Source organism: Hemiscyllium ocellatum, chromosome 23 (assembly GCF_020745735.1).
Source record: "Hemiscyllium ocellatum isolate sHemOce1 chromosome 23, sHemOce1.pat.X.cur, whole genome shotgun sequence".
Lineage (NCBI taxonomy): Eukaryota > Metazoa > Chordata > Chondrichthyes > Orectolobiformes > Hemiscylliidae > Hemiscyllium > Hemiscyllium ocellatum.
The window spans coordinates 51,961,243-51,983,526 of record NC_083423.1 but is presented as its reverse complement, the minus strand read 5'-3'; the positions used below and the strand labels follow the sequence as shown (position 1 = coordinate 51,983,526).

At 43.7% G+C, this 22,284-nt stretch overlaps 1 protein-coding gene across 1 annotated transcript in view; it reads left to right on the top strand.

Annotated features, from left to right (window-relative positions):
- Positions 1-22,284, top strand: part of st8sia1 (ST8 alpha-N-acetyl-neuraminide alpha-2,8-sialyltransferase 1) — an 82,810-nt gene that overhangs the window by 28,136 nt on the left and 32,390 nt on the right. The window contains exons 2-3 of the mRNA XM_060843246.1: positions 9,291-9,435; positions 9,919-10,028. Coding sequence (XP_060699229.1) covers positions 9,291-9,435; positions 9,919-10,028 — 255 coding nt within the window. The remainder of the gene's footprint in view (positions 1-9,290; positions 9,436-9,918; positions 10,029-22,284) is intronic.

Genomic DNA, 22,284 nt, shown 5'->3' with positions numbered 1-22,284 from the left:
CGGTTTTACTAGGTTCAGTATCTGCATTGCTATTATACTTCCTTTTGGATCATTATTGGGGTTCAGGGTAAGGGTCATTTAAAGGGGCCCGAAATATTTAAGCAGAACCTTCTGGTGACAACAGCTGCCGTTGAAGTGCTGTTGGTAATCCTCCTATTGAAAGGATGTTGTGAAACTTGAAAGGGTTCAGGAAAGATTTACAAGGATGTTGCTGGGGTTGGAGGGTTTGAGCTACAGGGAGAGGCCGAATAGACTGGGGCTGTTTTCCCTGGAGGCTGAGGGGTGAGAGATTTTTAAAATCACAAGGGTAATGGGTAGGATTAATAGCTGAGGTCTTTTCCCCAGGTTAGGGGAGTCAAAAACTAGAGGGCATCGGTTTAAGTTGAGAAGGGAAAGGTATGAAAGGGACCTAAGAGGCAACTTTTTCGCACAGAGGGTGTTGTGTGCATGGAATGAGCGGCCAGAGGAAGTGGTGGAGGCAGGTACAATTACTGCAATTAAAAGTTATCTGGATAGGAAGAGGAAGGGTTTATAGGGATATGGGCCAAATGCTGGGAAATGGAACTGGATTAATTTAGGATATCTGCTCAGCATGGATGAGTTGGATTGAAGGGTCTGTTTCCATGCAAGACTAATTTTAAAAAGATATTTCTAAGCCTGCAGTAAAATTAAAATCACTGTCTAACAAGGTAACTGCTGACAATCTGCAAGTCCATGGTACATGAGGATACTTATCCAAGGATGAAATATGGTCAAACCAAACTGTGTACACACACAACCAATAAAACCTTCCTCATTATCCAATGTTTACAGGTTTCCATTCAAGCAGAGACATGGAGGGAAGAATTGAAATGAAGTTGAAATGTTCAAAGGGGAAACTGCATTTTGATTAATCGAAATCTAAAAAAAAGTTAACCTTTTTTGCTGCATCTAAGCCTTTCCTCAGCACTTCACCTTTCGCCCCTGCAAAACAAAATTTATAGTTTTTAAACTTCGCCTATGCAGATATAGTGACAATGTTTCCCAGAGTTCTAAAGCAAATTCTATTAGTATTTTTGAAAGGTTGTAGGTTTTGTTTCAAACCCTTCAAATAACGCACAGACTACTGCAGCCGTGATGTACACACATGGGAAGACGTTATTCAAGTAAATAGAAGGCACAAAGGCCCATAATTCAGATGGTAGAAGCTGTGATGCTACTTGTACCTTCTGCACTGAGTACATTGATCTCTAGCTGTTCATGTCACATTAACAGTGAGTGCTCAGCAGCAGTTTCTGTCGTAAATCACAGTTGATTTGGTAACTTTATACTTTGATCACACAGTTTGGTCTGATATCCATACACAACAAAGAGTTTCATTTTCAGAGTGATTCCAGAAACACAGTTTGTGAACTATTGAATTGGCTCCAGAAGTCACTTTGCAGATGTAACCATCACTGTATGTGGGATATTGAAACACATGAAAAAAATAAGAGAGACAGTAGTTTTATTTGCCGAAAAGAGCAAGTCAATGGAAAACGTTGCGTTTCCCCAAGTTGGTGACATGATTATGTAGCAGCAACCTTGTAATTTCATTGACTAGTGAAACAGAGTGCAAAGCTCCAGTCAGAAAATGCCGAGATTACCATAAAGGTCTCGCTTTCTGTCTTCCCCTGAGGCATGGTGACTCTAAGGTTAAACCACCATCAGTCATTCTCTGAAAAGCGATTGAAATTGTTTGAAAATAGGTTGGCAGATTTTCATCTAATTTAGACTTATTAAAAATTTGCTTAATTTCTTGTATTACAGCAACATGAGCTGCAACACTTTCTAAACCATCTTGTCAAATCTTGAGGGGAAAATCTTGTCAAATCTTGCTTTAAGGTATCTCAAGATTCCAAGAAGTATTTCTCAAATAAAATCTTTCTATTCTCCTTGACTCCAAACCAAGAGAATGGCTTCAGTATTTTTTATCTTTTCAACGTCAACAGAGTTTGAAGAAATGCGCACGAACTTTGCTTTACTCTGTTATAATCCAGCAGCTACCTGCTCATGTTCCACTGGCATGAGATCCACCACCAGTTCAACAAGTGCTTGGGGACTAATATTTGGCTTTCCCAATTGCCTTTAAACTGAGTGGCTGGCTCAGCCATTGCAGTGGTTAGCTAAGGATGAGCCACATTACTGTGGGTGTGGAGCCTTATATAGGCCCAGCCAGGTATGCAGAATTTTTTCCTCAAGGGCATTAGTGAGCCAGGGAATTTTTGCAACAATAAATGAGAGTATGGCTAACGATCAACGAGCTGGGATTTGAACCTGTCTCCCCAGAGTCTTAGTCTCTTGAGAAGCAAATTTAGTGACATTAACATTACATCACCAGTTCTCTCTGTTTTGATGTGGAGCTGCTATCCAGGAATGCATCCAGTGAAGTCTGGGAAATACATGCCTCATTGACCTTTCTGGATGGCAATTCAGCTTTCAAGCAAGAGCCTTGATCTTAAACCAGACCATTCTTTGTGGGTGAAGGAGGGACAGGTCAACAGTGCAAGCCTTGTGTTTTAAATCCTCTTCTCCTTTGGTTAACGTATGGTGGAATGGAATGGAGTGGGGCTGCACAACATGGGAGTTTAAACAGACATGCGGGCGAATGTCTGTAAAACACATGGGCACATGTGTGGCCATAGTCAACCTCCTGGAGACAAGATGAAATGTCGGAATTCGTTTGTCAGCGGATTGAGGTTCCTAGCACATGCTGGTAACCACACAAAAGATGCACTGAGTTGCTCCCGACATGGAGTTGAGCCTTGCTGGACTTGTTGATACAATTCGTATCAGAGCCCACATCATTCAGGCCCCAACTGTTTTAGCACTTTGAGATGTTAAAGGTGCTACATAAATACAAGTTCTCGCTGTTGTTACCGATTCCCTTGGATGTGATAGTTTGATTTACTGAGGCCCTCTATGTTGGTATTGGGAATCCCCACCTCAGCTTCCTCTTTCCCACCTACTACAATGTGTTGCTGAATTTGTTCAGTACTTTAGCTTCTAATTACATTTTAGACACATCTAAAAATGTTTAATGAGTGAAAAAATATTGCAACAGGGCAAATATTTGTTGAAAATAAAACAATATTAAAAGTTAACCCTGTAAACACTGGGGTAAAACATCTCAGAAAGAATCTTCCTCTACTCGAGAACCTGATTTAAAATGAGCTTTTAGAACAACCAGACCTCATTTCTGTTCTTAGCCAATGCATCTGACCAGAACATCTACCTCAGGGAATTCAACGGGAATAATTTGAAAAATTCTTGAGAGTTACTTTCTTGGAGACAATGCGGTTCACCCAATCATTTCTGTGCTGGTTCTATGGCAGAGCTATCTAATACATTATTACAATTTATTTGTGGGACTTGGGACTTCTAGCCTGGCCAGTCCAACATTTGTTATCCATTCCTCATTGTCCTTGAGAAGGTAGTGATGTGTTGCCTTCTTGAACCACTGCAGTCCATGTGCTGCAGTTAGATCCTTAGGGAGGGAATTGCAGGATTTTGATCCGGGGAAATTCAAGGAACATCAAGATATTTCTCAGTGAGAGTGGGGAATGACTTGGAGGGGAATTTGAAGATGATGCTGTTCCCATGCATCTGCTCCCTTTTAGATGGAAGTGGGCATAAGCTCAGAAGATGCTCTCTAAGGATCTTTAGTGAATTTCTGCAGTGCATCTGGTAGGTAGTGCATACTGCTGCTCCTGAGTGTTGGTGGTGGGAGGAGTGGACATTTGTGGATGTGGTGTCAATCAAGCGGCTTGCTTTATCTTGCATGGTGTCAAGCCTTCTCAGTGTTGCTGGAGCTGCAGTCCATCCAGGCAAGTGAGGAGTATTCCCTCACACTCCTGACTTGTTCCTTGCTTTGAGAAGTGAGGAGGTGAGTTAGTCACCGCAATATTCCTAGCCTCTGACCTGCTGTTGTAGCCAGTGGATTAATATGGCTGGTCCGGTTCAGTTTTTGGTCAACTAGTCCCACTCCCTAACTCTTTCCCCAGAATTCTACAGCAGTTTTACCTTCAAATATTTATCCAATTGTCTTTTGAAAGCTGATATTCAATTTGTTCCTCCATCCTTTCCAGCAGTGCATTCCAGATTACAGCATTCTTTCTAAAGTGTGGTGCCCACAATTAAATGCAGTCCCTCCACAACCCAAATCCAAAGATGTGCAGATTAGGTGAATTGGCCGTGTTAAGTTGCCCATAGTGTTCAAGGATGTATAGGTTAGGTGCATTAGTTAGGGATACATGTAGAGTAGTAAGGTAAGTGTATGGGTTTGGGTGGGTCACTCTTCGGCTGGTCGGTGTGGACTTGTTGGGCCAAAGGGCTTGTTTCCACGCTGTAGATGATCAGATGAGGACTGGCATGTGTTTTTTATACAGCGATTTTATATAGCTTCTTCCATTCCTTTATTAATAATGGTTGCTTTATGTTTCTTTCACAGCTTGCTTTAAATACCTTTCTACTTCCACCCCAGCTTCCTGTTCCTGCGTACCTTTTAAAATTGCACCATTTAGTTTTTAATCGCCTTTTCTCGTTCTTTTTTTTTGCCAAATGTATCACTTCATACTCCTCTGCATCATCTGCCATATGTTTGCTCATTTCAGCAAGTTATCTATAACCTCGGAAGTTTGGTACTCTCCTCATTGCTTATCATAATTTTAAATTTCATGTCAACGTGAAATTTTGGAATTGTGCACAGTACAGCCAACTCCACTTCATCGATATCTGCCAAAGAAAACCCAGAGTTCCTGAAACGCGGCTATTTGCTACTACCCTCAACTTTCTGTTCATTATCTTGCATCTGCTATACCACTGACCTTTCAGCCAGGTGCAGAATCTTGAACTCTGTGCCTCGGAGCACAAGTGGTGGTTGAAGACACTGTGGCACATCCTCAAAGTAGGGAGTTACGTGGACAGCATGTTCACAAAGGTGATCACACCCCAGCTTATGGGTTTTGAGATAAGCAGGGAGTAGGTGACCATTAGGTCATTCTAGAAGACCTAGCCAGGTGGTGCAGGATTTCCTCAGGGTCCTGCTCACAAATCAGGTTTCCATTTTGGAGACAGATGGCTGTATTGCTTCCTCGAGAGTGTGCAGTCAGAGCCACTTTTGTGTTCTTTGTGAGTGGCTTGTGACTTGAGGTGGCACGGTGGCTCAGTGGTTAGCACTGCTGCCTCACAGCGCTAGGGACCCCGTTCGATTCCAGCCTTGGGTGACTGTCTGTGTGGAGTATGCACATTCTCCCCGTGTCTGTGTGGGTTTCCTCTGGGTGCTCCGGTTTCCTCCCACAATCCAAAGATGTGTAGGTTAGGTGGATTGGCCATGCTAAATTGCCCAAAGTGTCTAGGGATGTGTAGGGTAGGTGCATTAGTCAGGAGCAAGTATACGATAATAGAGTAGGGGAATGGGTCTGGGTGGGTTACTGTTTGGAGGGTTGGCGTGGACTTGTTGGGAAGAGGGGCCTGTTTCCACACTGTAGGGATTTTATACAGAAAGGGAGGATGGAGTAGAAGGAGTGACAACAAAAGGAGATTCATTACTTAGCGGATCAAACAGGTATTTCGGTGCTTTGATGTGACTCCAGGATGGTATGTTATCCCCTTGGTGCCAAGATCCAGGATGTTGCCATTCTTCTGAGGGAGGGAAAACAGCCAGAGGTCAAGGTCTACACAGTGATGTAGGTAGGAAGGGGGAAATCATTAAATTGCTACAGTGTGGCAGCAGTCCATTCGGCCCATCGAGTCCACACCGATCCTCTGAAGAACATGACACCCAAACCCAATTACGATTCACTGCATTTCATGGCCAATCCACCTAGCCTGCACATCCCTAGACACTGGTCAGTTTAGCATGGCCAATCCACCTAACCTGCACATCCTGGACACTGCTCAGGTTAGCATGGCCAATCCACCTAGCCTGCACATCCCTGGACACTGGGCAGTTTAGCATGGCCAATCCACCTAACCTGAACATCCTGGACACTGCTCAGGTTAGCATGGCCAATCCACCTAGCCTGCACATCTTTGGACCCAGAGGAAACCCTCACAGAAGCAATCTATAACATAGGAAGGATATTAATAAACTGCAGAGGGTTCAGAAAAAATGTTGCATGGAAGGGAGGATTTCAGTTACAAAAATAGGCTGAATAAGCTGGGACTTTTTTCATTAGATTAGGGGTGATCTTATAAAGGTTTATAAAATTGTGAGGAGCATAGATAAGGTGAATGACAAAGGTCTTTTCCCTTGGGTAGGGGGAGTTCAAAATGAGGGGACATCTTTTTAGGGTGAGAGGAACAAGATTTAAAAAGGACATGAGGGGCAACCTTTTTTACACAACGAGTGGTTTGTGTGTGAAGTGATCTGCCAGAGGAAGTGGTGGGTGCAGTTACAGTCACAACATTTCAAAGGCATTCAGATATTCGTGAATAGGAAAGGTTTGGAAGGATGTGGGCCAAGAACAGGCAGATGGGACTAGTTTAGTTTGGAAACATGGTCAGAATGGACTAGTTGGACTGAAGAGTCTGTTTCCATTCTGTAAGACTCTACGAGGAAGTTCAGTCATGATGATAGATTGAAGAAGTTGGGACTGTTCTCTTTGGAGAGAAGAAGGCTAAGAGGAGATTTAATAGAGGTTTTCAAAGTCATGAGCCACTGGATAGAGTGGATAGCAAGAAACTGTTCCAACTTAGAGTCATAGAGATGTACAGCATGGAAACAGACCCTTCCGTCCAACCTGTCCATGCTGACCAGATATCTTAACCTAATATAGTCCCACCTGCCAGGACTTGGCCCATATCCTTTCGAATCCTTCCCATTTGTATACCCATCCAAATGCCTCTTAAATGTTGCAATTGTACCAGCCTCCACCACTTCCTCTGGCAGCTCATTCCCTACATAGACCACCCTTTGCATGAAAAAGTTGCCCCTTAGGTTCCATTTATATCTTTCCCCTCTCACCCTAAATCTATGCCCTCTAGTTCTGGACTCCCCCACCCTAGGGAAAAGACTTTGTCTATGTACCCTGTCCATTCCCCTCATGATTTTATAAACCTCTATAAGGTCACCCCTCAGCCTCTGATGCTCCAGGGAAAACAGCCCCAGCCTGTTCAGCCTCTCCCTGTAGCTCAGACCCTCCAACCCTGGCAACATTCTTGTAAATCTTTTCTGAATCCTTTCAAGTTTCACAACATTTTTCCAATATGAAGGGGACAGAATTGCACACAATATTCCAAAAATGGCCTAACCAATGTCCTGCACAGCTGCAACATGACCTCAAAACTCAATGCTCTGATCAAGAAAGGAAAGCATACCAAACGCCTTCTTCACTATCCTATCTACCTGCGACTCCACTTTCAAGGAGCTATGAACATGCGCTCCAATGTCTCTTTGTTCAGCAACACCTTCTAGGACCTTACCATTAAGTGTATAAGTCCTGCTAAGATATGCTTTCCCAATATGCAGCACCTCACAATTTATCTGAATTAAACTCCATCTGTCACTTCTCAGCCCATTGGCCCATTTAATCAAGATCCCGTTGTAATCTGAGGTAACCCTCTTCGCTGTCCACTGCACCTCCAATTTTGGTGTCGTCTGCAAACTTACTAACCATACCTTCTATGTTCATATCCAAATCATTTATATAAATGATGAAAAATAGTGGACCCAGCACCTATCCTTGTGGCACACCACTGGTCACAGGCCTCCAGTCTGAAAAACAACCCTCCACCACCATCCTCTGTCTTCTACCTTTGAGCCAGTTCTGCATCCAAATGGCTAGTTCTCCCTGTATTCCATGAAATCTAACCTTGCTAACCAGTCTCCAATAGGGAACCTTATCGAGCGTCTTACTGGCGTCCACATAGATCACATCCACCGCTCTGCCCTCATCAATCCTGATTGTTACTTTCTCAAAAAGCTCAATCAAGTTCATGAGACATGTTTTCCCATGTACAAAGCCATGTTGACTATCCCTAATCAGTCCTTGCCTTTCCAAATACATGTAGCTCCTGTCCCTCAGGATTCCCTCCAACAACTTGCCCACCAGCAATGTCAGGCTCACTGGTCTACAGTTCCCTGGCTTTTCCTTACCACCTTTCTTCAACAGTGGCACCACGTTAGCCAACCTCCAGTCTTCTGGCACCTCACCTGTGACTAAACAAGAATGAGAGTGTATAGACTTAAAGTGATTTACAAAAGGAACAATGTAATGTTCACAGAAAGTAGTTAGGGTGTGGAATGCCTGAAAATACAGTGGAAGCATTTTCAACTGAGGCATTCAAAAGGACATTAAATGGTTATTTGGAAAGAAATAATATGAAAAATGGGGAAAAGACAAGAGATTGGTATGAGGTAATGATGCTCATTTGAAGACATGTTGGGTGGAATGGCCTGCTCCTCTACTGTAATAATTCTGTGATTTTTTAAAATATAAACTAGGATGTTGTCAAATACCTTTCAAAAGCCCTTTTACACGTTGATCTTTCTTCCATCAGAAACAGTTTCATCCTATCAGGGGTCACAGACTATAGATAAGGTGAGGAGAAATTTGTTCACCGCAACAGTGGAAGCCTGTGGAAACCATTGTCATAGAAAGCATTAGAGACCAAACATTGAATGTTTTTAAGAAGAATTAAGACATAGTTCTGAGGTGAAAGGAATCAACGGGTGCCAGGAAAAAGCGGGAATAGGACGGAGCTTGATGATCAGCTGTGATCGTACTGAATGCAGGAGGAAGCTTGAAGGGCTGAATGGTCTACTCCTGCTCCCATTTTCAATGTTAATTAACTTTACCAAAACCATTCATGATCTTGAACACCATTGTCAAATATTCACTTAACCTTCTCTGGTCTGAGGGTATAGTCTCTAGTCTCTCCAAGTAACTTAAATTCCTCATCACTGATATTATTCACTCACTAATCCTCTCCGTTTTCTCAACTAAAAGCTTAATGACATTAATTAGCTAGCTCCTCTGTATTTTTCTATTAAGTCCATTATTAATGCTACCTTTACATTGGTAACATGCTCTTCTTCAGTGAAGACAAGTGCAAAGTACTCATTCAGTACCACAGCTCCTACAAGCCAAGGTTCCTTTTATTGATCCTTTCCCCTACCAGTCGCAACTTTCCTTTGACTACATGTTTATGTTTAGAAAAGTGTTCCTTTTTGAATTAACTGTCCAGGGAAAACTCTGGACCAGGAGAACAGAGTGGTAAAATTTGTTGTCAATTCTCTTTCATTTAAAATGACTTTTGTTTTATTGTAGGAGACTACTTGAACAATGTTGTGATGCACAACGGCTGTTTGCTGTGACAAAGTTGAACTCACCCTTGGGAAAGAATCTCAGGTTTGATGGAGAGTTCCTCTACTCACTTGCTGTCAACAATGAAATCTTCTCCATGTTTCCACAGGTTAATAATCAATGCTTTGACTTCAGTCCTAACCTCGGTCTCAATGGTGCATGAGAAAGCAATGAACTAGGAACTAAAGTAGATGTGAAAACTTTACATATTGACAATGATGAAGGTTATTGAAGTTTGCGAAACAAAATGGTCAGAGACATGTTTTAATATGGCCAATAGGGCATGATTCTTTCTATAGTGTAAAACAGGCTTTAAACAAATGAAAATATGGGAATCTTAAACTAGTCTTGTGCATGAAACATTTTAAGGCCTGGTATACTGTATAAGGGTTTTAATTCTTGTATTGTGCATATAAGATCTTTATTATGGTGTAATCTTTGAAGGATATTGAAGCAAAACTAACCTTTTGTAAAGCCAGTAGTCTAAGAAATTGAGTGAAAAGCTCCCAGACCTTAAAGGTCAAAGGCGACGAAAGACTTGGAAGAGGGCAGGCTGAATCCAATAATTGAAAGCAGCTCTCTTTGTTGCTAGGATACACCATTCCAGTTGCCGCTGAAAAAGTGTTCGGTTGTGGGAAATGGCGGAATTTTGAAGGAGAGTAATTGTGGCAGTCGGATCGACAAGGCAGATTTTGTCATGCGGTAAGAGACCATTTTAACGATCTTTGTCTACAGTTAAGTAACTCCTGCTGTTGAGTTTCACCTCGAAGCCTTTCTGTGTTTTGTCTGCTGCACACCATAGTGTTGGCTCTGTTGTAAATATTCCACGCTGAACCACAATGTTGGTCCTCCTGAATTAAAATAACAATGAAAGAATCTAGTCAGAGGGATTGGGGAGGACTGTTTCATTGGCACTTAGAATTAATGAAGCCTGATAAAGTCTGCACTTGTCCAGTATCTTCTGTTTTTATTTTCAATATCTGTAATGTACTGTGAGACACTGAAAATCTGACATTAAATAAAATTTATTGGTAATATTCAGTCAGTACTTGTTGGCAAAAAGCAGAGTTAACATTTTAAGTCAATGAGTTTTCATCAGAACTGGTGAAAAAGAATGTTTGAAGCAAATATACAGACAGGAAAGAGAATGGAATTCCTGTGATAGAGTACCAGACTGAAGGGATTTAATGCTGACTGGGATGATGTGCAAGGAAACAGATGGTAGTTATAGGGTGAGTAATAAAACAGAAGATGGGTCCAAGTGGGCTTTAAATAGAAAAGCAGAAACATTGTTGAGAGTTGGATTTCAGAAATATGGAATCAATTTTTCTTGTTCCAAATTGTTGAATTCTTTGTTGAATCTGGAAACCTGATCAAAAGGTGCAGGCTGTTTCTTGAGCTACTGTCTTTGTGGTGATTAAAGGGGTATGGAAGAGGCCAAGTTCAGGGAAGTCAGAATTGGTATCAGGAAATGATTGAAAGTGACAAATGACCTTAACATCAGAGTCGTGCTCCTGGGTTAAGTGGAATTGTTTAACCTGCATTCCTGATTTTAATGATTTATGTTTTGTTTTAAGAATGGCCTATTTTCTATAACTGTTGCACAGTTCTGTAGAGTATGGGGGAGGTAGGTTCAGTGGAGTCATTCAAGAGGGAATTGTGTTTTTATTAGAACAAGAGAATGTAAGGGGGGAGGCAGGTGCCTTGCTGTTTGGAGAGCCAGCATCAACAAGATGGGTGGATTGTCCTCCTGTGCTGTACCAATGCTGAATGGTTTGTGCCCTGATTCACCTTGATTGCATGTAAATGGCCTCCATATTCCTCTTGTCACAGAAACATAGAAAATAGGTGCAGGAGTAGCCCATTCAGTTCTTCAAACCTGCAACATCCCACATTCACTGGCCACATTCACTGGCCATTAACAGCCTGGAAATTTGTAAATATCTTCCTGTATTTTGTTGCAGTTCTCCACTGTGTTAACCATATTCCTCAATAGAAGTGATCCACATATTTAAGAATTGTAAAATTCACAAGTCCAAATTATGCTGTAGAGAGAGAGAGAGAGAGAGAGCAAGCAGCTGTGCTCCCAGGCACTACTCCCTGTGGAATACACTCCCAATTTCCTGTTAGTATGAGTAACTTTTTTTGTAGTGATTGTAACAAGGTCAGCCAGGTAGACCTCATAGAGCATGAGTTCCCTTATTGGGGCTGTTAATCTGGTTCAATCAGGGAGCCCTGGCTGACAGATATACACAGGAGGGTCAGAGATTCTCCTCACTCTGAGAGGTAGCTCTGAGGGAGATGGATGAGTGTTTAGGACTCTTCACGTATAAATAAAGGGTGACTTGGTGATGGGATACTGACCTCTGTGGAGTCGTTTCAATCTTTACCTCCTACCTTCTGTTTGCTGTTTTGTAATCAGTTTATCATGTGTAACTTGTGCCTGACTCCATATTCTCTGACCATAGACATGTATCCACAATGTGGTACTTCAGGTAAACTTTTTTTTCACTTTTGACTGGACAAATATATTAGTTTTTACAGTATCTCTTATAAAAACACACAGTTTTAGCTTTGATTTTCTACTTTGCATGATGAGAGTTATCAGGCAATGGATAATTTTGTTTTGGTTTTTTTTTCCTCCCTGTTCCAGTTCTTGCCTCTCCCCAGGAAGGAGGAAATGATTTGTAATTTAAAGTCACGTATCAGTGGGCTAGCTTTGCTCAGATCAGAAAGTTGCCCGTTCAAGTCTCATTCTAGAGACCTCAGTATAAAAGCTCGGCTTATCCTTTCGTTGAAGTGCTTGGGGTTGGGGGGGGGGGGGGGGGGGGGGGGGGGGGGTTTGCATTCTAGGAGGTGCTGTCTTCTATATGGAATTGTGCAGTGATGGTGTGTGTACGGTCTCTGTTGGGTGTAGAATACCCTATGGCACTGTTTGGAAGAAGAGTCATTGCAGCATAGAAAATGGCTGTTCTCTGAATGGTGGCTCTCTGTAGACTAATCCAGTCAGTCCTCTTTCCCTGGCCTATGTCTGTAGTGCAGCAATATTACTCTCTTCAAATGCATTACATTTTCTGTGTAATAATTGATTGCCTCTGCTTCTACCATGCTCACCAGCAGGAGTTTCCACTTATTGTCACTCACTGTTGTTTATCATATTCTCCTCTGCATTACTTGCATATATAACTGTGTTCCCTAGCCCTCGTACTGTTTTCTTTGTTCATCTCACCAATACCTCTCACAGTCTTGTCCAACTCTATCAGAATGTCCCTCAACCCCATTTTCTCCAAGGAGAATAACCAGACTTTCCAAGCTTACTTCATAGATAAGCCCTACGTCCTGAAGCCATTCTGGTATATCTCCACTGCGCCCTCCTGAAGGGCATTGTGGGTCTACCCCCAGCGCATGGACTGCAGTGGTTCAAGAAAGCAGCTCACCACCACTGTCTCCACGGCAGCTAGGAATGGGCAGTAAGTGCTGGCCCAGCAAAGATGCCCATGTCCTGTCAATGAATATAAAGAAAACTCAATGGTCCCATTGGATCATTTCCATTCACCTTTAGTCAGGACATTGTGGGTTCAAGCCCCATCCACTCTCAGCACTTGACTTGATTTCATTTAGATTGGATTATTCTTGTCATATGTACTGTGATACAGTGAAAAGAATTGTTTCACGTGCTAACCAGACAAATTATACCGTACAAAGTACATCAAGGTAATAGAACAGAATGCTGAATATACCATTACAGCTATGGAGAAGGTGCAGAGAAAGAGAAGAGATGAGAGGCCTATTCATAAGTTGGATAACAGCAGAAAAGAAACTGTTCTTAAATCTGTTGATAAGAGGTTTCAAGTTTTTGGATTGTCTGTCCGATGGAAGGGGGTGGAAGAGAGTATAACCAGGCTGGGAGGGGTCTTTGATAATGGTGACTGCTTTCCCGAGGCAGTGGGAAGTGTAGCGGGAGTCAATGGAAAAAAGACAGGTCTGTGTGATGGAGTAGACTGCGTTCACAACTCTCTGTAATTTCTTGTGATCTTGGACAAAGCAGTCAAACATTAAGGTTGACACTGAGCACTAACTAACACCGATCCCGGAGGATTTCCTTGTGTGAACACACATACGCTCCCATATATCCATACGTACTTTCAAGGGGAGTTACATGCTCTGCAGGGTTTTTCTCCCCATCAATCCCTGCTGGTGATTCCTAACCGGTCCCCGGTCTATCCCACACAGAGACGGGTCCCTTGTCTGTCCCACACAGAGACGGGTCCCCGGTCTGTCCCACACAGAGACTGGTCCCCGGTCTGTCCCACACAGAGACTGCTCCCTGGCCTGTCCCGCACAGAGACTGCTCCCTGGCCTGTCCCGCACAGAGACTGGTCCCCGGTCTGTCCCGCACAGAGACTGGTCCCCGGTCTGTCCCACACACAGAGACTGGTCCCCGGTCTGTCCCACACACAGAGACTGGTCCCCGGTCTGTCCCACACAGAGACGGGTCCCCGGTCTGTCCCACACAGAGACTGGTCCCCGGTCTGTCCCACACAGAGACTGGTCCCCGGTCTGTCCCACACAGAGACTGGTCCCCGGTCTGTCCCACACAGAGCCGGGTCCCCGGTCTGTCCCACACAGAGACGGGTCCCCAGTCTGTCCCACACAGTGACGGGTCCCCGGTCTGTCCCACACAGAGACTGGCTCCCGGTCTGTCCCACACAGAGACGGGTCCCCGGTCTGTCCCACACAGAGACTGGTCCCCAGTCTGTCCCACACAGTGACGGGTCCCCAGTCTGTCCCACACAGAGACTGGCTCCCGGTCTGTCCCACACAGAGACTGGCTCCCGGTCTGTCCCACACAGAGACTGGTCCCCGGTCTGTCCCACACAGAGCCGGGTCCCTGGTCTGTCCCACACAGAGACTGGTCCCTGGTCTGTCCCACACAGAGACTGGTCCCTGGTCTGTCCCACACAGAGATGGGTCCCTAGTCTGTCCCACACAGAGACTGGTCCCTAGTCTGTCCCACACAGAGACTGGTCCCGGTCTGCCCCACACAGAGACTGGTCCCTGGTCTGTCCCACACAGAGACTGGTCCCGGTCTGTCCCACACAGAGACTGGTCCCCGGTCTGTCCCACACAGAGACTGGTCCCCCGTCTGTCCCACACAGAGCCGGGTCCCTGGTCTGTCCCACACAGAGCTTCTCCTCGGTCTGTCCCACACAGAGACTGGTCCCGGTCTGTCCCACACAGAGACTGGTCCCCGGTCTGTCCCACACAGAGCCGGGTCCCTGGTCTGTCCCACACAGAGCTTCTCCTCGGTCTGTCCCACACAGAGACTGGTCCCGGTCTGTCCCACACAGAGACTGGTCCCTGGTCTGTCCCACACAGAGACTGGTCCCGGTCTGTCCCACACAGAGCTTCTCCTCGGTCTGCCTCCTGGTGGTATTCTTCGTCTAGCCCTCCCCTGCAATGACAGAGGAGAAAGAATCCTCTACTTTCTGAAATTACAATTGTTGGTAGAGGTTGGGTATAGCCAATGAGCTTCTAGCATATCCTGTTAGAAAATGTCGCCCAGCCAGGGTTAGTGAGGAATTAACCTTATGCCAGGTCCCTCAATGGCACTGCCGTGAGAATCCCACCGTTGTGATAAGAGCAGTGGGCAGGGGCAGAGCTAACAGGGAGCTCTATTCCTTGAATGAGCTGGTGACATCAGGACACATTCAATACCCTGCCTTTGACAGCCTGACGTTTTATCTGTTACTATGAATTCTCCGGTTATTTCGCTGTCTGACTTGTCTGATTTCTAAATTTATCCATTCACGGCACTGGAGTGCTGCTCCAACACTTATTACCCCATCCCTAGGGAAGGTGGTAGTGGAACATCCACATTGCAGTTAAGAGGTCTTTGACCCAGTGACAATGAAGGGCATAGTCCCGAAACCAGATGGTGTGTGGGACTTGGAAGGGAACTTGTAGAGCTTGCTGTCCCTATGCATCCAATGTTTTTATCTTTCTGGTGTCTGTCTAGAGCCTGTGGATTTAGTAGATTGGATAAAACATCTTTTATATGGCACGCACTGTACATGGCTTATTTCAAGTGATGGACGTGTTGCTGATGGAACAATTTGCTTTATTCTTGAGGGTTTGCTGTTTAAATTGCTGTTTTGAGAGTATTTCAGTTTCTAGCTGTAATTGTACTTTGTGTTCCATTTAATTTGAGTGCACTGATTAATTGAGTCAGATGGCATTAATTAATTCTCTGACAGCCACGGCTCAATAGACAACACTCTCACCTCTGAGGCACAGAGTGCCCTTCCTGAAACCTGAGCACAGGAATTAGGGTGGCTCAGTGGTCAGCATCAGGGATCCGGGTTCAGCTCTACCCTGAGGAAATTGTCTGTGTTGAGTTTGCATGATCTCCCCGTCTCTGTGTGGGTTTCCTCTCACAGTCCAATGATGTGCAGGTTAGATGGATTGGCCATGGGAAATGCAGGGTGACAGAGAGAGAGGGTAAGAAGTGGATCTTGGTGGAATGCTGTTTGGATGGTCAGTATGGGCTGACTGGCCTGCTTCCACACTCTAGGGATTCTGTGAATCATAGCCAGCCATTGCTTTTCTGAGTTTAGGGCACACTGAGGCCTGAAACAAAGGCTCTCTCTGTCTTTTCCAGTTGGTGTTAGGATCCCAAGGCCTATTTAAAAGAAGAATATTGCTGATGTCCTGACCAATCCTTATTCATCAATCAACAGTAGAAACTACATGATCTGGTCATTATCACATGGTTGTGTGTGGGACCTGCTGTGTAATAATGGACTTCTGAGTTAGGGTGCAATGTGATTGCATTTCTAAAGTACTTCACTGATTGTAAATGCTTTAAGATGACCTCTCGTTATCCGAAGCAAGTTATTGAAGGCAAGTCTTTTCCTTTTGACTTCCAGTACATTCTGAATGCATCAGAATAAACCTAAATGGATATTTTCACTTGAGTATTGCTAGTCACAGAGTCATACAGCACAGAAACAGACCTTCCAGTCCAACTAACCCACCCTGACCATGTTCCCAAACTAAACCTACCCCGCCTGCCTACGTTTGGCCCATACCCTTCCAAACCTTTAATACTTATCCAAATATCTTTGAAATGTTGTAACTATACCTGCATCCACCATTTTGTCTAGCAGTTCATTCTACATGCGAACCACTCTCTGTTAAAAAAAATTGCCCCCTTCGTGTCCTTTTTAAGTCTTTCTCCTCCCACCTTAAAAAGATGCCCCCTAGTTTTGAACTGCCCCACCTTAAGGAAAAGACCCTCATCATTCACCTTATCTGTGCCCCTCAGGATTTTTTAAACCTCGATAAGTTCATCCCTCAACCTCCTAAGCTCCAGTGAAAAAAGCACCAGCCTATTTTTATCTCATTTCTGGCAACATCCTGGTAAATCTTTTCTGAAGCCTCTCCAGTTTAATAACACCCTTCCTATGACGGGACAACTCGACTATACACAGTATTCCAGAGGAAGCCTTAACAACGTCCTGTACAACCTCAACAAGACTTTGCAGTTTCAAAGATTTTCACATTTTTTCATCAATCTCCGTCGAACTTATTGTAAAATATGAAGATAAACATACGATAAATCGTGACCCCAGGCTCCTGAACTGTTTAAAGAATCAGCAGATGCTGCTAGGGCAAGATGATGTCTTAGGTCTCTTGGAAGACTCAAATAGATGGACAAGTGTATTTGAGCTTATCTAGTGACCTCGAGACTAACTTGTCTACATAATTTATTACATCAAGGCCATTTAGATTAGATTCTCTACCGTGTGGAAACAGGCCCTTCGGCCCAACAAGTCCACACTGACCCTCCGATGAGTAACCCACCCAGACCCATTTTTTCTCTGACTAATGCACCAAACACTGTGGGCAGTTTAGCATGGCCAAACCACCTGACCTGCACATCTTCGGACTCTGGGAGGAAACCGGAGCACCTGGAGGAAACCCACGCAGACACAGGGAGAATGTGCAAACTCCACACAGACAGTCACCCGAGGCTGGAATTGAACCTGGGACACCGGTGCTGTGAGGATGCAGTGCTAACCACTGAGCCACCGTGTATAAATGAATATATTTGAAAATTATTCTAAATTTAGAGCGTGAAGTTGTACAGCACGGAAACAGACCCATCGGTCCAACTTGTCCATGCCGATCAGATATCCTAAATTAATCTAGTCCCATTTGTCAGTATTTTGCTCATGTCTCTGTATACCTTTCCTATTCAGGTACATATCCAGATGCCTTTTGAATGTTATCATTGTCCCAGCCTCCACCACTTCCTCTGGCTGCACATACCGTACATTCACTGCCCTCTGTGTGAAAAAGTTGCCCGTCAGGTCACTTTTAACTCTTTCTCACCTGAAACCTATGTCCTCTAGTTTTGGACTCCCTCACCCCAGGGAAAATACTATGTCTGTTTCTCCTATCCATGCCCCTCATGATTCTATAAACCTCTATGAGGTCATCCCTTAGCTTTTGATGTTCCAGGGAAAACAGCCCCAGCCTGTTCAGCCTCTCCCAATAGCTCAAAACCTGGTAACATCCTTGTAAATCTTTTCTGAATTCTTTCAAGTTTCACTACATCTTTCCTAGAGCAGGGAGACTATGTTTGAACACAGTTTTCCAAATGTGGCCTCGTCAATGTCCTGGCATCCCAACTCTTATAGCGATGCTCTGACCAATAAAAGAGAACATACTAAATGTTACCTTCACTATCCTGTCTACCTGTGACAGTTTTCAAGGAGCTATGAACCTGCACTCCCAAGGTTTCTTTGTTCAGCATCACACCCCGGGATGTTAGCATTAAGTCTTTAATTCCTGCTCTGATTTGCTTTTCCAAAATACAGCAACTCACATTTATCCAAATTAAACTCCATCTGCCTCTCCTTGGCCCATTAGTCCATCTGATCAAGATCCCGTTGTACTCTGAGGTGATCTTTCATCCTATGTTCACATCCAAATAACATATAAATAAATGTAAGCCCTGAATTGTCGTAGAACATAGAACAGTACAGCACATAAACAGGCCCTTCGGCCTACCATGTTTGCGCTGATCATGAGGCCATTCTAAACTAATTCCACTTGCCTACATATAGTCCATATACCACTACTCCCTGCCTATTCATGTATCCGTCTGAATGCTTCTTTCCTAATCTTTGCTCATGTATCTGTTTCTATCACCTCTCTTAATTCCAGGCACCTCCTACTCTCTGTTTTAAAAAAAAGTGCCTGAAGCTAATCTGTCAAACTTTACCCCCTCAGCTTAAACCTGTTTAACATTTTCACCTGGGAAAAAGACACCAACAATCCATTCTACCTTACCTGTCATAATTTTATATACTTCTATCAGGTCGCTCCCTTGGCCTCTGATGCCCTAGTGAAAACAATCCAAGTTTGTCCAACCTCTCCTTATAGCTAATACACTCCATTCTAGGCAACATCCTGGTAAACCTCTTTTGTACCCTATCCAAAGCCCTCCACATTGGTCCTATGGTGTGGTGACTAGAACTGTGCACAATAGTCCAAAAATAGCCTGAATAATGTCTTATACAACTGTGACATGACTTGCCAACGTTTATTCTCAATTCCCTGACCCATGAGGATAAGCATCCTTTACGCCTTCTTTACTATCTTGTCCACTTATATTGCCACTTTCAGGGAGTTATGGACTTGCACTCCAAGATCCATCGGTGTATATCAGTGCTTCCATGGGACCTGCCGTTTACTGTATACTTGCCTCTTGCATTTGACCTCTTAGAATGCATCACCTCACAACTGTCTGGTTTAATCTCCATCTGCCATTTCTCACCCAACTTTCTACCTGATCTACATTCTGCTGCGTCCTTTGACAACCTTCCTCACTATTCACAGCTCCCCCAATTTTCATGTTGTCTGCAAACCCATGAATCAGACCACCTATATTTTTGTCCAAGTCGTTTATATTTATTTCATAAAATAGAGGCCTCAGCACTGAACCTTACGGAACACCACTGGTCACAGGTCACCAGTCGGAAAAGCACGCAACTATTGCTTCGTAGTAAAAGCTACTGTGACTTGTCTCCTAATAAAGTTGGGACTGTCGTGCATTGGTACCAGTTTGTGTGTGTATTGTGGGGCTCTTGGGCAAGTTCATTGATAACATTCTGGTTGGAATTGTGTGACATGTTTTAGGAGACACAGGCAACCTCTGACATATATAAGGAGGGACTAGAGAAAAACAACATCCCAATAGCCAGTGCAAGATAAAGGAATAGATATGTAAGTAGGTCAGGGAAAGATGTAAAAACAACCCTGCCCTGCTTACATATCTGTTTCTCTGTCTTTCACTGGCTGTTGGGAGGCCTACTTTCTAACCCCATCATAGTGATTGGGCCTTTCATATTCTTAAGTCCTATCCATAAGGCCTCGTTAGATGACTCCTCCAAGATGTCCTCTCTTGGTACAGATTCTCTTTAATCAGTAATCCAACTCCCCAACCTCCTTTCGTGAAGGCCCTGTCTCAATCTTATGCTGCAAATTTGGCAAGAATGTGATCAAAGCTACATGAGAGATTTTAAATGGGCTGAAAATGAATTGTAATTAGGTTATCAAGTATTTTAAATTAACAATCATGTAAAATAGGACAAGATATCTAATTTACCGATGGTGTCTGAAAGCCGGAACTGCAGCACATTGTGAGGAGACACTCCTCCGCATTATTATTTGGTTCTACTGTTGCAACCTTTCTTCTGTTATTGTCAGGGTCAGACAATGCAGTTCCCTACTCTCAATATCAGGGTTGCACTGAAGTAAAAACCCAGTCTACTACTCTGATATGTGGCCAAGCTAACACCTTATTAATGGTCTGGATCAGAATGGGTCAGTTTGCATTTTTGTTCTTTTACAAGAGGCAAGGGCTGGAAGAAGCCAGCACTGACACAATAGATATTTTATAAGGTTATTTAGAGTAAGCGTGAGCAGTCATAAATTCACTGCTTTTCTTTTACTTCATTCATGGGATGGGAATGGGGATAGGCCAGCATTAATTGCTCATCTCAAAGGGCAGTTAAGAGCCAACCACATTGCTGTGGGTCTGGAATCACATGTTACCCAGGCAAACATGGCAGTCTACTTTCCTAAAGGGCATTAGTGAACCAGATGGATTTTTCCAAACATTGGCAATCAATTCATGGTCATCATTAGACTCTTAATTCCAGATTTTTATTGAACTCAAATTCCACAATCTGGGATTGGAATCCAGGACCCCCGGAATGTTACCTGGGTCTCTGGATCAGCAGCCCATTGATAATACCATTAGACCTCTCCATGTGAGGGTGATGGAAGTAGAGACGACCATGGATTTCAAAAGGAAATTGGATGCCCATTGAAGGAAATCAACTTGCAGAACAGTGGGCACTAAGCATTAGAATGTGACTGATTTGATAAACCCTCAAAGAACCACAATGATACATAGAAATGAGGTCAAAGTTAAAATTCACATAACACCAAGATATAGTCCAACAGGTTTATTTGGAGGCACTAGGTTTCGAAACACTGCTCCTTCATTAGGTGGTTGTGGAACATAATCATAGAGCAGTGTCATGGAATGTAATATTAAACAAATTTAGCTTAAGTCTTTCATCTTTTAGTGTAAGTTCTGGTTCCTTCAGAAAGAGTAGGCCATTCAGCCCACAGTGTCATTCAATATGGTCCAGGCTGATCCTCTAACTCAATGCCAAATTCCTGCTTTCTCCTCACATCCTCTGATGCCTTTAAAGTCTTCAAAAAGCTATCTCTGTCTTGAATATATTCAGTGCCTTGTCCTCCACAGCTATTAAAGTGAATGGTCTCCCTCTACGTATCTATATAATCCCTTTGTTTAACAGCACTGAAGCAGCTGGAGTGTGTACAACAACAACAGTCAGGCCATACTAAAGCATTCAACTGTCCCATTCCAGTGGGCATGCTAAAGGCATGTTGACAGTGTCAGGCAGAGTGAGTAGGTTTTTTCAGAATGTGTAGAAAAGGCTGCACATGTATCACATTGAAAGAAGAATTCTGCAGAAACCTTTACGATGTCATGCAACCTCAAAGTGCTTTCCAGCCTTTTGCAGTGCGGTCACTGGTGTGGTGTATGAGCTGATGCAGACCGGTTTTGCACATTGACCTACTACAAGCAGCACTGTCGTTTGTTCTTTGGTGATGTTGACTAGTAGCAGGGACAGGAATACGACATACCAGAACTGCCAACAGCCAACGTGGAAATGCATTCACTTGCAACAAGTTTATCGACTCAGATTTTGAATCAGATACTGTTCATTTGTGCCATTGTCATGGACAGAATGTATGTTATTCCTCCCACTGTCTGTGATCAGTTTGTTTTGTTTGGAAAGGGCATGATATTTCCTGTCCTTGTTGTATGTGTCTAATTAAATGCTTCTGCAGCAAGCATTGTTGATCTTAATGTAAGGGTTATTTATTCCCACTCACTGAATGTAAATTTAAAGCAAATCACACACACACACACACACACACACACACACACACACACACACACACACACACACACACACACACACACACACACACACACACACCCCAAGGCAATAGAATTATGGCTAATCTAGTCTCTAGCTCATAGTCTTCATCTCTAAGTTCGCAATGAGGGCCACATAAAGTACAGGGTTTGAAGCAGTTGTGAGGATCTCTGTGGCTGCATTTCAGGTAAGTTGATGCTCTGCTGAGGTTGAAGGTGAGTGCTTGTGTTCATTGTTCTATCTCCAGCTTTTGGTGTTGCGGGGGTGGGGGGGGGGGTGGTCATGCTGTTTATTACCTTAGCTGCTCGATGATTTGCATCTAATGAATACAGTAATATCCACAGGTTCTGTCATTGACAATGCAATGCAAGGCAGGAGGTCTAGCTGTCTGTGTAATAGAAACT